Source organism: Neopelma chrysocephalum, unplaced genomic scaffold (assembly GCF_003984885.1).
Source record: "Neopelma chrysocephalum unplaced genomic scaffold, ASM398488v2 Primary Assembly neopelma1_117, whole genome shotgun sequence".
NCBI classification, from domain to species: Eukaryota; Metazoa; Chordata; class Aves; order Passeriformes; family Pipridae; genus Neopelma; species Neopelma chrysocephalum.
The window spans coordinates 1,163,705-1,177,672 of record NW_020897779.1 but is presented as its reverse complement, the minus strand read 5'-3'; the positions used below and the strand labels follow the sequence as shown (position 1 = coordinate 1,177,672).

General features: G+C 49.1%; 1 protein-coding gene across 2 annotated transcripts in view; it reads right to left on the bottom strand.

The window, feature by feature from the left end:
• The window catches only part of PPP2R5D (protein phosphatase 2 regulatory subunit B'delta), a 27,682-nt gene extending 13,816 nt beyond the window's left edge, over nucleotides 1-13,866 (bottom strand). The window contains exons 1-10 of one of the 2 annotated variants that reach the window (XM_027697016.1): nucleotides 13,795-13,866; nucleotides 13,242-13,325; nucleotides 6,465-6,672; nucleotides 5,117-5,316; nucleotides 4,609-4,719; nucleotides 2,750-2,842; nucleotides 2,118-2,248; nucleotides 1,947-2,006; nucleotides 1,165-1,273; nucleotides 253-306 (exon numbers count right to left, since the gene is read on the bottom strand). In XM_027697016.1, coding sequence (XP_027552817.1) covers nucleotides 253-306; nucleotides 1,165-1,273; nucleotides 1,947-2,006; nucleotides 2,118-2,248; nucleotides 2,750-2,842; nucleotides 4,609-4,719; nucleotides 5,117-5,316; nucleotides 6,465-6,672; nucleotides 13,242-13,325; nucleotides 13,795-13,812 — 1,068 coding nt within the window. In that variant the 5' untranslated portion in view covers nucleotides 13,813-13,866. Of the gene's footprint in view, nucleotides 1-252; nucleotides 307-1,164; nucleotides 1,274-1,946; nucleotides 2,007-2,117; nucleotides 2,249-2,749; nucleotides 2,843-4,608; nucleotides 4,720-5,116; nucleotides 5,317-6,464; nucleotides 6,673-13,241; nucleotides 13,326-13,538; nucleotides 13,594-13,794 lie in introns of those variants that run through there. The other variant, XM_027697015.1, reaches the window with a different exon arrangement.
• Between the last annotated feature and the right edge of the window lie 102 nt (nucleotides 13,867-13,968).

Here is a 13,968-nt window from a genome sequence, read left to right as displayed (position 1 = left end):
ATCTGAAGCACTATAAGCATCAAAGACATCAAATAGCCCACCTTCATGAAGCTTTCAGGAGAGAATGCTAAAGGCTTGAACATGAGCAGTACAGCCCCTTCTGCCCACAGGGAACCAGGCAAACCCACTAAACAATACCACTCACTGACTCCCAGCCTCTTTACAGCAAGGGTTAAGAAAAGGGTACTCTAAGGAAGCTGTGAAGCTTTTTGGGGCTTGACTGTCACACAGAAGTTAAGCAAGATTACTCACTGGCTCTGTCAAACTGCTGTCTTTCTCCAAGAACTGTACAACACAGTACGCCAACTGTAGGAAAAAACATGGCAAGATTAGAGCTTCCTCAAGTGTACCTGAGATTAAAGTGCCACCATCCCCCCCAGGCTGGAAGTAACACCATGGACATTCTGTTGCAGCTCTAAACAAATCCAGTTTTCTTATGATAAGCAAAGGCTTTAAGCTCAAGCAGGAAGGGCCCAAGCTCCAGATATTCATGCAACATATAGGATAAAACTTGAGCCACCTAGAGCCAATAGATCCACAGCCAATAGATTCAGATGCAAGCACAGCTGGACACACTGGGAGGAACAAACCTGACTGTCACAAAGCCCTGCCCCATAAAAACAGGGCTGGGAGAACAGACATCACTACTTAGTACCCATACTTCTTGACTTCCTAGCCCAAGTGCTGATCTTCTATATCCTTCTATTATGTTTGAAGAAATTGTTCATAATACCAGTCTAGCAGACCAGCACACCGATTTCTCCACATTTCTCAGCAGTGACTAACAGCTGACACACCACATGCACAGCTGGGAATTTTACCTCTCTGGTTCCAGCAGCCCAAGTATTTCACAAGCTTCCAGCACAGAAAGACAAAGCAGGCCACAGCATTAAGTCAGCAGGAAATGCCAATGCCTATCAGCCAATGGCACAGGCCCAGACACCACAAGGATGGGACAACCACTGCAGTAAGGGATTAGTGGAGAGCCCAAAACATATCACAGCAAGAACTTTGTACAATGCAGCAATCTGGCCTGGTGAATAGCTATAAACAATGAGCTTATAAGCTTATATATATATATATATATATGTATCTTATAATAGCTGTAAGCTCTTGCAATAATCCCAATCTGAATTTGCCCTGGGAACTTGAAGCACTTCTCACCTGTGGATGGTAGACACTGAGAGACTTCACTTTGTGCAGTGGTAACAAGACTCTGATGAGGAACATCTTGTGCTCTTCCTTCAGAGGCAAAGCAAACCCATTGATTATGCTGAGAAGAAACAAGAGTCTTGTTAGCATCCTTACCCAGAAGAAATACAGTATCCCTCACCTCAAAGACTTGCCCTAGCTCTCATTAGTCCCTTGAGAAAGCACCCACCAAAAGTGTGGTCACTGTGGCCCAGCCTGCACACCATGCTCAGCGAGACTGTGTCCTTGGCAGGCACCACAGGGAAACGCCTCTGATGGGGCCTGGGCTCTGCTCCTTCCTGTGCCAGGCTGAGCCCACACACACTTAGGCAGAACCTCTGGGGAAGGCCAGCACAGAGGCAGATCAGTGCTTGAGCCTTGTGCTTTACAGAACAGGAGGATGGTGGCACAAGAGGGCTGCAAACAGAAGGGCAGTTAAGCCATGGTGAAAGCTGCCCACTGCTAAGGCTTCTCAGGGGAAATTCTCTTTTACTGCCTGCTGAAGCAAGTGTGACTGGACTCAAACTCAAATGAACAGGAGAAAAATCTGGGGAGGAGAAGGCTACCACTGCACTTATCAGCAGGCTGGAGAGTACTTTCACTGTGTGCTCCATCAGACTGAGATTCTCTGGAAGAGGAGCCTCCTGCAAGCACTGCTGAAGGAAGGCACTGCCAGCTCACATAGCACACTGGGCTAATGTCTCACTGAGTCTCACTTGCTGTGGGCCCTCTGGGATTTCCAAAAGTGGCCTTACCTTCCTAGGATCTCCAGTAGCTCTGCAATCCCATTGTGGTGCTCTGTTTCATAGATGAACCTAAAGAGAAGGATGAGAGGTCATTGCCAAATGCTGGATATAGTCTGATAAACAAAAGGAAGGAAAAACACTGGAGACAGGGACTCTAAGTGGTACTAAGAAACACCTCACCTGTAAAATATATTATTGATCTGCCTCCTCACATATGCTCGCAGACCCAAGAACTTCCCGTAGATCCTGTGCAGAATAGTTTTTAGGAAGTCTCGTTCTCTGGGGTCTTCACTGTCAAAGAGATCCAGAAGCTGCGGGGAGAGAAATTCAGTCAGTGTCTGCATACTGCCTGTCTGAGCAAAGCTATCAGCAATACTAGGCACTGCTGACACTTGGCAAAAGTGGCACTTTCGGCTGGGTGATGCCCTCAGCACCCTGAGCACAGTGGTCATTTCCCTGAAACATGCAGCCTCCTAGTCACAAGCTGGAACCATCATCACTTCTTTCATCTTCAGGAACACAGTGATGGCCTGCACTTTCTACAAAGCTGCACATCCCCAGATTTCGCCGGCAAGGCTCCTGCACCCCTCTCCACCTGTACAACAAGTTATGAGTTCCAGTGACTACAGCTTGCACACAGTTTTGCCCAGCACAGAAAACTCTGTCTGCTCATCCAAGACAAAGGAATAAAGAAAAGTCACATTGTCAAGCACTGCTGTCAAAGCTGGACTGTTTATGTAAAACCTTGACCCAAATCTGCTGCATGTCCTTCATAAAGGTGGTGCACAGTGGCAAGGGAAATGATTACTTACAGACAGTACAAACTTCTGGTCAATGTATTTCTTGGCTACATTTGGTTGGAAGTCAGGCGATTCCAGGAACCGGAGGAAGAACTCATACACCAGCTATGGAGGGAGAAGGACAGATCATTTAGAAATCCCTCTGTCCTCTCACCAGTGTTTACTTCAGATTTTAAATGTTTTCCTTCTCCTTAAGGATTCAGGGAAAGGCTGGAAAGCCTGAACAGGAGCACAAAACCCAGTGTTTCCCCACTCAATGGGATCAACTCAGCTGCCCTTGCTCTAATGGGCAGGGGTCTGGTGGCACATAACTGCCCAATCATGAGATCTCATCACTTCAGGTCCCCCCATAGACAACATCCACCTACTCAGATTAAGACACTAGGCCTGGGAAACTCTTCTCACATCTTCAGCACACATCTCTACAGAGAACAGAAACCTTCAGAGATGACAAAGGCTGAGGCTTCATTGGAAGTCCTTGAAACATGCCAAGGAAGAACAGAAAAGCAGAGAAATGAAACAGACTCCAGGAAAACATGCCGTGTCCTCTGCCTCCTGGGGACTGACTCCAGGTTGGCTTGGCCCCACTAAGCCATGTGAGCTGCATGCTGTGTCCCACTTGGACAACAAAGAGCAGCTTGCTTTAAGAAGGCTGTCAGTGCTGAACTTCTGATCTCGCTGTCCTCTTAGAGGGATGAGTCCATTCCAGGGCTGACCCTGCCTAGTGCTTCTGAGGGGCCACTAGGCCAAACAACAGTGATGCATTCCAAAGGTCTGACTCTGGAGTTGAAGGAATTATAGGGCCATGCATCCAAAGGCAGGGCCCAGCTGCAAAGGACACCAGCACAGAAAAAACTGAGGTGATGACCAACAAGCTCAGCACTCAGTTGCCACAAATCCATGCTGGCTGCTGCTGGCTCAATTCTGAGAAACAAAAGCTTCCTAGCATCCATTGCACATGATGAGGACACGCTATTTCTATCGACGCTCACGTCCCTACGTCAACTGCAGCAGTGAGAAGCGATTAACCACTGCTGCAGAACTGCACCTTATTTCTTCTCTGTATTTTCTGCTTCGTTCTGCAGTACCTGGCTCATCGTCTGCCTTTGTCTGCTTGACAACACGTCCCTGTGCAAGTGCCTGGGCTTACCTCCTGACTTCCATTGCTGAGCTCTGCTAAACCATATTCACCGTTGCTTTCATAACCTAGTTTGTCTTAAAAGTCTGTTTCCCAGGGAACACAGCCTAATGAAAAGGTCTTTGGCTCCCTTCCCCTCTTCCTCACCCTCCAGCTCCCTATCTTTTCTTGTCAAACATTTGCTCACAGTAAATGCAACTGAATTACATCCAGCCTACAGGAGGTACATTAGCAGGTACCAGCACAGGCTTTGCTTTGGCACCAAGCAGCTCTCCTCTTCCATGTACCTCCCAGGTAGCTGGGCAAGGTGAGGAGCACTGAAGCAGACAGGGGTGCTGTTTCCAATGCTGCTGAAGCTCAGAGGATGCAGGCTCTCAAGTCTTCGTAAGGGACAGTAACACTGCTGGGAACTGCTTCTTACATAGGCAATACAGCACAACTCCCTCACTCCTAGCAAAGTGTTCACTCCCAGCCTACCTGAGGGCCACGTGGGACTACAGGCATCTGCAGGTGAATGTTGCACACAGCCTTCAGCCAGTTCCCAAGACATCCTTGCTGTCTGTACTGCCTAAGAGCCACCTCTGACCCCTGGGTGGCAGGCCTGGTCCTTCCCCAGGAACCCTTGCAGGCTGGTGAAGCAGCCAGTGGCAGGACTGGCAGGCTCCAGTCCTACATGGACTCTTGACTTCCTGGAGATAAATTCACCAGATCTATATTTCCCCCTCCTCCTCACCTGAAGGTGTGGCCAGGCAGCCTCTAATGTAGGCTCATCTTCCTCAGGGTCAAACTCTGCTCCTGTGGGATTGGATGATGGTGGGAGTGTCCGGAAGAGGTTCACTGAAAACTAAGGTGAGTGAAAAGGTGCATGAATGACATCCCCACACCTCATGATGGTCCTCCACATAGCAAATCCTTCACTGCAGAGCAACATATTGTGATTTGCCACAGCTGTACCCACAAACCAATCCCTTCCTGCAGGCTGTAGGGTAATAGTCTGCATAGAAACTCCACAAGTGCAGTCTATGCCCAAGACAAGAGCTTCCACCTCTCCCTACAGCAGGCACTGTCACCACGACATCCCCCCTGCTCCCACTTCTCTTTCTGGAGGTGGGCAGATAATAAGGAATAGGTAGCACTGGGGTCACATTCCTCTCTGATAAATCCCTATCCCCTCCTCCTCCGCACACTTCTGAACAGTCTATTTCTTTGGCACGCAAGCACATACTGGTCCCATGCCCTACCATGATAACAGCTTCAGGATAGATAGCCTCAGTGACGACATCACGGTTGTGTGTGATGTATTCCACCATCTCATTGAGGCCTGCTCTCTTCACCTCCTTGAACTTCAAGTCGCTGAGAGGGTCAGAGATGAAGTCAAAAAGCACACAACACTGCCGCAGCTTCTGGATGAAAAGCTCTTCTCGTTCGTGTGGAGGAGCATCTGTCAGAGAAAGCAGGGACATCTGTCCTTGAAGATAGGCAGAACATCTTCCTGGTTTCCCCAGATATCAATGCGGTTTGCTCCCTGTGGTTTCCCCCTCCCCTGTCACATCCTCTTTGAACTCATGGGTGGGGAAGATGGAGAGGCAGCGTTCCTCCTGCTATGGACATGGGACAACAGAGGCAGAGGAACTGCAAGGCCTCTGAAGCAACTATCCCATGAGGGGATTTCAAACACAGTAGCAGTTTCTAATCTGATAAGCACTGATCTCTTCCCTGTGCAGGGTAGCCTGGAAAAGAAACTCAACTAGCTCCCATCATAGACCAGTAACACCCGTGCCCTGAACCGCACAGACACAAAGGGAGCTGGACAGTGCACACTGTAGCCTAACCTTCCGCCCAGAGAGTAGTGCAGAAGAGAGGGGCCAAGGTGGTAGGGGTTCTATATTGACAGAGTCTCTTTTTTTATTCCATACGACTGGAAACTATGCACTGCCTTGGCCAATGACACAAACTTACCTCTTGCTTGCAGAATGCTACTGAGCTGCAAGGCAGCTGCCTTTCCTAAAAGGGCTGCCTGCGTCTGTGAGCCACATCAGCAATGGGTCTGGCTGAGTGACTGCTGAAAACACTTTCTTCTTGTCCACACTTAAATCATATTTAATTGCAACATTATGTACACTAAGTGTCAATACCAAGTAATTGCCCTAATGTGGAGAGCTTCAATAGCACTGCTACAATTTGCAATGGAAACAGGAGGAAGAGGCCCAGTCCTCCAACAGGAACAGGTGGCTGTAGGAATCAAGGGCAGTCTGCATCAAGGTCTCTGCACTTCATCCTTTCCTGCATAATCTGCTGAAGAATCTGAAGCAGTCCTCAGTACATAAAATCACAAGGGTTTAAACAGTTCAAATGGGAAGGTAAGTACTGAAGTTTGTATTGAGAATCCTCTGATTTTTTTAGGCCATCTATCATCTCTCTACCTGCTGACAAGCCAAGCACTTTTCCCAGAATATCCCTGCTGCACTGCCCGCAAGACTAGCCAGACACCGTCAGGGTTGCTTTGGAAAGAGCCCGTACACCACCACACTCTGCCTGGAGAAGGCACAGCTTATCATGCAGGTCACTCCCACCCCACAGCTTCTTTACCTTTAAGGGCTGGGAGTTTTTGCAGTTCCCGGTTTTTGCTCAGATTGAAGCGAGAGGAGCTGTGCCGGCGCTCCTTCTTCACAATCTGGGGTCCCCCTGAGTACTTGATTTTATTCAGCTGGGTTGGTGGGGGAGCACTGTTACTGGGCCGCTTATTTGATGTTGGCTGCTGCTGTGGTTGCTGTGGCTGCTGCTGAGGCTGCTGAGCCTGATGAGAGACAAAAGAGTAAAACAACTCAGAAGCCTTTTACCTACAGACCTCAAAAGCAATTAGACACCATCAGCATCTTCTTAGACTGAAGAAACTGGGCAGGTTTTTCACTGTTGCACTTGCAATTAAATGCACCTCACCCGTTTCTGCCAGCTCTAGGTCTGTTGGTTGCATCTGCAGCAGACCTGCAAAGTAGACAACAGTTTTACTCATATCTGTGAGGCACCACAAAGACACTATAGCCTCTTGGCACAGCAAGTGCTATGGATATGGAAAGCAAAGTCACATCTTTCAACAGGTTACAGAAGTTTGTTGACAGAAGAAAAAAGCAGAAATAAAAACTTCCTGTGGTCCAAACAGAAATCTCAGTGTGCTGCTGTCTCCAATTACATCACTCTGTACAATTTACAGCAAGCAAGTATAGAAAACTAGCAATTTGCTTCTTTGTCCTTGTGCAGAAAAGTAGCAAAAAAAAAAAACTGGGGAAAAGCAAAGCAGTGTGTAGTACAAAGCAGACACAACAGCCCTGGAAAGGCAACAGTGAAGACCACTAAAATCATTGTCGCATCCATAGACCAGGAGCACCGAGTCTACGAACCACGTGGACTGTACATACATACATACATACACAACCTTAGGTGGCAGGTCGTGAGCTCTCCCAACCGACCCTGGCTGCTCCATCCTCTCAAGCTGTCTCCACCTCACTGCTGTCTGAACTTCTGTAGATGTGCTTTTATCACATCACCCTTTTTAGCCACACAAATTCTTTGCCTGCACTTTCCCACTTCACGCTTTCTAAACTGCACTTACAGAGGCACTTTCTCATTTTTAACACATGACCAGAAACTGAAGCTGGTGTTTGCTCAGTTCAGCTCTATTCTGACCTTGCTGAAGCTCTGCTGGTTCAAGTCCCACTTGGGTCATAACTGACCCTTTCATTTCACACTGACCCAACCTGTGGAAAACTTAACAGATGAGAGGGCAACATCTTGTCAGCATGCCTACAGCAGAGGATTCAGCTGGAGACAGCACCTAGCCTGCTGCACTGCTGGTACATGAAGCCAAGGATCTGCAGAATGAACCTGTTTAGGATACAACAGGGATAGCACAATGGATGGGGAACAGAGGTGGGTGACATCTTTGGACATCACTCCCTTCTTCCTCCATAAACTCCCAACAGCCACATGGAGCACAGCGGTACATACGCACACCTCCCCAGAACACTGACCAGCAGTACTTTGAGGGAGTGCATCAGCAGCGCAGGAGCTCACCAGAGCTCACCATTCTCCAGATGAGGTACGGCCAGTCTCTTCCTGTGAGGAGCAGCTGAGCTGCAGCTTACTCTGCACAGTCTGTTCCCTGAACTGGTTTCCAAAGAGGTGCAGCACAGCACTACAGTGCAAGAGCAAGAGTTACTGCACCTGCAGCATGTGGGAAGGCAGCAAGGCAGGAACAAGCTGTCTACAAGGAGACACTGCTCTACAGATTTGGATCTGTAGAGCAAGTGCAAAGACTCCCTGTGGAAAACAGCACCCAACACAAAACACCAATTGTTTTGCCAAGCCATTACTTTTTAAAGAGAAATCAGAAATATTTTTGTTCTGGTCTGGCTCTGTTTGAAGGAAATCTTGAGTGATTCTGTTTCAAGCTCTGCTCCAAGCCAAAGTGTGGGGAGACAACAAGATTTGAACTCTCTTCAGTTTACATTTGATCTGATTCCTTTCATGGAGCAGCATTGTCCCATGATGAGAGGAGGGAGTGAGATGAGCTCTTGCTTTGTGATGAAAACAGCAGAGGCTGCCAAACAAAGCAGGCCTAGACTACAAACTGGAGGTAACTTATCCTAAACAGTGTTCTCTCCTCAATTACATTGCTAGCAAGCTTCCAAGATTGAGAAGTTCATTCCTCACTCTGAATATTTGGTGAGCCACTCAGATGTTGTCCAGATGCCTTTGGGAAGGCTAGACCTCTACTCTACATCACTCTCCTTCCACAGGGAAGAAGGGTAAAACCCGAATGCTGAGCCATCACAGAGAAAAGATCATACAGAGAGAAACAGAAGATGCATTGGTGGCCTCATAGGTAACACTGAAGGAAGCAAGACACATGGGCCCTCCTAGCTGACAAGACGTGCCTGTGCACTCCTCACCCACCCAGAAATGCCACAGGCGAATGTTCTGAGCATGGCATGTGCACTGCATGTGAACAGGCTAGATCATGGGGCTAGAAAAGTCCTTGTCGCTAGTCTTCAGTAGTCTACAGTCTTCAACAGCTTGCATGAAGAGAGACAAAACACAGCTTCAGGTTTACCTGCTAATTATTTAAGAAACAGTCATACATGCGCAAAAGTCACACAACCAAGATTGCTAGAAAAAACCTAATGATTGGGGAGGTCAAATATACTCCTATGCTGCAATGCTCAGAGGGTTTAGGATGGATTGCTTCTATATGGACTTCCTGGTATCAAGTTGAATACCTGCTTTCAGGAGGTGCTTCCTGTGGCAAGCTTGCTGTCCTGCTGCCTTCAACACCTCCTACCTTGGCCACATGAATCAGAAGCAGCTTATTTTAATTTTCCTAACACTTTCTTCTTTGAAGTTTCCATCCCTGAAAACACAGCAGGCTGCTGAACCTGAAAGCTTTTCTCTTTGTGCACAGGTATCAACCTCACAGACTGTTTCCCCGACACCAACACCAGTTGACATGGCTGCAGGTGCACATCTACCTGATCAGGCTCAGCCCCTCCTGACAGGCAGGGCTCACACCACCACGGCAAAGCTGACAGCCTGGGAGACACTGTTTTGCAGCGGCTGTTACACTGCACATACTGAAGTGACCAGAGAACAGCATAAAGTTGTTCACCCAAGTGTGGTGTGGCAGCCCTACCTTTCCCACTGTGGTGGAACAGCTACTTGTGCCAACAGGACAGGCCAGCCCCAACTCCCCCAAGCATAGGTTCCCTGGCTCCATAGCACTTCCTCCCCACTGATTCCTACCATCTCTCCTCCTTGCTAGGAACTTGTCTGCACAAGTCAGTGAGCCCCAGGCCCTAAGCTTGCTCTTCACCCCAGGCTCCCAGGGACAGACATCCTCTTCCGCCAGCCACCTGAGCTGTGTAAGCTTCTCCTCTGCTCCCCCACCCATGCATGACCTCACCTCTGCAGGCACTCCTACTGCAGCTGGGTGCATAGCCACTCGGAAAGCCCTTCTGCCTCACTGGTCCCTTGAGCATCCCCTGCTTGCTAAGCTTCCCAGCCCAGATCTGCTCTCAGCTCCTCCTCCTGTGATGACTCTTTCCTTCCCATCCCTCAAGTCAGTACCTGCTCTCTTTGTCTGCTGTTACACAGCTTCCCTATTAAAATCAGGCTCTCTGCCTCAGAAGTAACATCAACACACTGTAACGCCTGTCTCTGAATAATGAACTCCAGGTACTGCAGTAACAAGCCCCGTGGAGATATCTGCAAAACACGAAAATACAGCAGATCAGTGAAAAGGAGCACCCTCTCCCAGAGCTGCAAATCTCATCAGCGAGACTCCAAGCTGCCCTTGAGGCTGCAGAGCAACTCCTCTCTTTACTGCTGCTGCTGCTAATCCCTGCTCCCACTTCCAGGTCATTAACTCTCTTCCCCACCCAGCTGCCTCTCCCAGTCTTTCTGGCCAGGAGGAGTAACTCTTTCTCACCCTCTCATCCAATGCTACCTTGGTCTCTGACATTATTTCTTTTTTCTCTTTAAATAGCTATGCAGAAATTCTCTGCATTCATATATTCATCATGTTCCAGAGGGAATGAACTAAACAAACCTTTCATTTCCCACTCCTTGCTCTCGTGTTTTACTCCACTGTTTTACTCCTTATCTCTCCCTAAGCAAATTGCCCCCGCCAAAGCCAGGGCCTGGCAAAGCTCTGCTGGCTCTTCACATCAGATAGCTTCACCCCAAGATGAGCATCTAACCCTGTACTTAAAAGGGAACTCAAACACTTGCCTTCCCTTGTGGAGATGCGTCTGCTTTTGAACGTATCTGCCCTTCCAGATCAGCTCCACTAAAAGCTCCTTCGCTGCAGAGAACAAAGCACTGTGCTTAGGGGTTTAAGGACTGACTCCTACCCTCTTTGTCTCCCTCCACAGAGATCCCCATAGGAGCTCCTCGTCCACTGTATTTGCTCAGATCTGTCAAAACAGAGCTGCTCTTCAGCAAGCTTTACTCATTCCACCAGCCAGACAACTTGCCTCCAAAACAAGTCACAACTTTCTGGTACCAGGATAAATTAAGGTTGAGTCCTCCCCTGCTCCATGGTGTGAGAAAGGAAAGCACATACAGGAAGAGAGCTGACCAAATGCCGCTCCCCCACTGCAAACCCATTAAGCACCTATTGAGGTACGAAGAAAAAGGAAAAATCCCTTTGGTGCACACAATTTTCACCCTAGAAAAGGCAACCAATCAAACGTAACTCCATGGATGAATTCATAGGGCATGAAACTCTCCCAATGGCAGCAGAGGTATCCAGGCTGGGCTCAGCCCATCGACCCCACTAGACAATATCACTCCCAGAATTTCACAAGTCAAACCACCTCCTGCTTCTGACATAAGGAAAGAGTCTTACTCCCAGCACGTTACCTAATTCCTCACAGTCCCCCAATGTGAAAGTCAAAATACCTTTCTGTGCTTCCTGAAGAGCAAGAAAATCGCATTCAAAGTGGTATACATTTCTTCATATCAAGCAAAGAGCGCTCTTCCATTCTGCAGCAGAGCAGTCCAGAGACAGACAGGAAAGCACCAAGAGAGAACAAACTTCACTGCAGAACCAACAGGGAAAGGGAGAAGAGACCTGTGGGCCTGCACACTGCAGAGGTGTCTCCTTTCTGCTCTGCTCTCTGTTCTTATGATCAAAGGAAACCCAGCTTTCCATCTTAAAGAAGGGCTGGATTATGTCTGGAGTATGAGGAAGTGGCTGGGTATGTTTTATGGGAGGGGAGGTTAGATGCATCACTTCTAAGTTTCTTCTGCACCCAGGCAGACATTACATGCCATTTCAGGTCACAGAAGAAAGCTTGTAGCCTGTGACATTCTTCTCTTCTTACTGCAACACTTGTAACCAGGAGAGCAGTGCCACAGTCCACTGCTGATTTGGACGGGCATATCAGAGTGCTCTGCTTTCATGGCTATCCATTACCCTTGCATTGCAAGACCCAGGCTTTCCTTCCTCTTTCCAGAGCTGTGAATGCAGCAAAGAGTGCCAAATAAATAAAAGGTAAGTCTGACCTCATGATGCCAATGCAGGAGTTCTTTCAATTCCTTGGAGTCTTCAGGAATCTCTCCCAGAAAGCCGTTTTCAGCTATATACGCAAAATAAAACGGGCAGAGGCAAAGGCCAGGATGAAGGATCTACAGAATTTTGCTACCTGCTCCAAGGCAAACAAAGTCACATTCTGATTCCTTGCTGGCCACACGGCAAGTTAGGTACGAGCACGGCTTAGACCCTGAAACTGAGTGGCTAGGAGTGAGGCTCTGCAACACAGATCTATGCTTTGAAGGAGACTCTAAAATGACATTATTTTGACTACAACCACGCCACCAAACCACACATTTCTTCCTAGTCTTCATTAGCCTTACATGCCTCCTATGCCCAGTCCTCCAAATTACAAACGCAACATGTTCCAGACAAGACTTGAGCACACAGGCTTCTACAGATATAGAAGTGGCACAGCTTGTTTGCCAAACTGCAGTATTAAAAAAAAAAAACAAACCACACATATACACATGCTTCCTTGGACATGCATACAACACTTTTCTGAGCCAGTCCTTAAACTCCACAACTGCACTAAGTGCCAGACAAACTCAAGACTACCAGAAAAGTTCCAGCATACACAAATTTCTATTAATTCTAAGCCCACCTTATCATAACATCATATTCCGCTAAGGCCATTCTAACACATTTAGCTTGGCAACATCAAAACTGAGAGTGAAAGAGACTCTGCGCATCTAGGAATACAGACTGTGCCTTCTTGTGAGGAATGCTGTGCTCAGCAACATGGCTGTTATACCAAAGGAGAATCATTTAATCTGTAGCAACTTATCCTTTCAAGTGTTCCTATCCATAACTTCCTAATCTCACTCCTCCAGAAAATGCCTCAGAAGAACAGTTCCTTTTCTATTGCTTCTCAGTACTCTCCCACTCCGACACGAAGTGACAACAGTTTATTGCGCTTTGCTCCGACAGGAGCACGGCAGCTGCTCCCATCTGTCAGGCTTCCTCCTCCTTGATAACCGTGGCTTGTCTGTTTCTGCAGCCAACTCTGCCATGCCCTGCCCACCTCTGCGAGCAGCGCTCGCCCTCAGCTTCATGCCAAATCTCTTTTTCCAGGTCTGTAGGGTATGAGACTCATATGTCTCTTCCATAGTCATTGTTCCCTTTGGGCCAACTTTCAAGGGGAACTAACTACCACCTTCTCTGATTTCTTAAGATCTCGGTGACGTGTTATCTGGAAGAACAGCTTGAAGTAGACAGAATGAAAGATTTCATTCCTCCCCAAAGATGAGCTGTACATGCAGCTGTGAAAGCCTTACCTCTTCTGAATTCTCTGCCCCACCATCCTTCCCGCTACTGCTGCTGCCAGGCTTTGTGGTGCTTTTGGTAGACTTCGGAGACTCCTGAAAGGATGAGAACATATTCAGAGAAAATTTCACCTTGTTCAGAGTTTTACCATCTCTCTGCAGAGTTCAGGTGTGCACTGACACAGACTACCCCACCTCCACCCCTGCAGTATGCCCCGTTTCAGGCATTCACTCCCAGCCCTCTTCCGCTGGGAAAGGCACCCTGAACGGCTCCCCTGGTAGCGGACGCCCGAGGCGGAGGCCACGGACCCAAGCACAGGAGCGCTGCTGGCACATCCCGTCCCGGTCACCGCAGGCTGACCCCGGCCGGGCACCTGCGGGTCAGGGCCCCGCGCCCACCCAGCCCAGGCCAGCCCTTCACCGGGGCGCGGCCGCATCTGAGACACAAGGTGTCAGGGCACCCACAGCCCCGGCCCGGCCGCCCCGGGCGGCAGGAGAGGCGGATCCGGGCCCTCACCCCGCCGGCGGACACCGTAGCGGGGCCAGGATGAGGGTGCGGCCGTACCTCCCCCACCGGGAGCATCCCCGCGGCCCCCGGAGCGCGCGGGGCGGGGCGGGCCGGGCCGGGCTCGTAGGGGGGCACCGGCGGCCGCCCCTCCCGCCTTCCCTCCCTTTCTCGCTCTCCTGGCCCGGCGCGCGCCCCCGCCGCCCTCCTGCGCCACCCGCCCCGCCCGCCGCG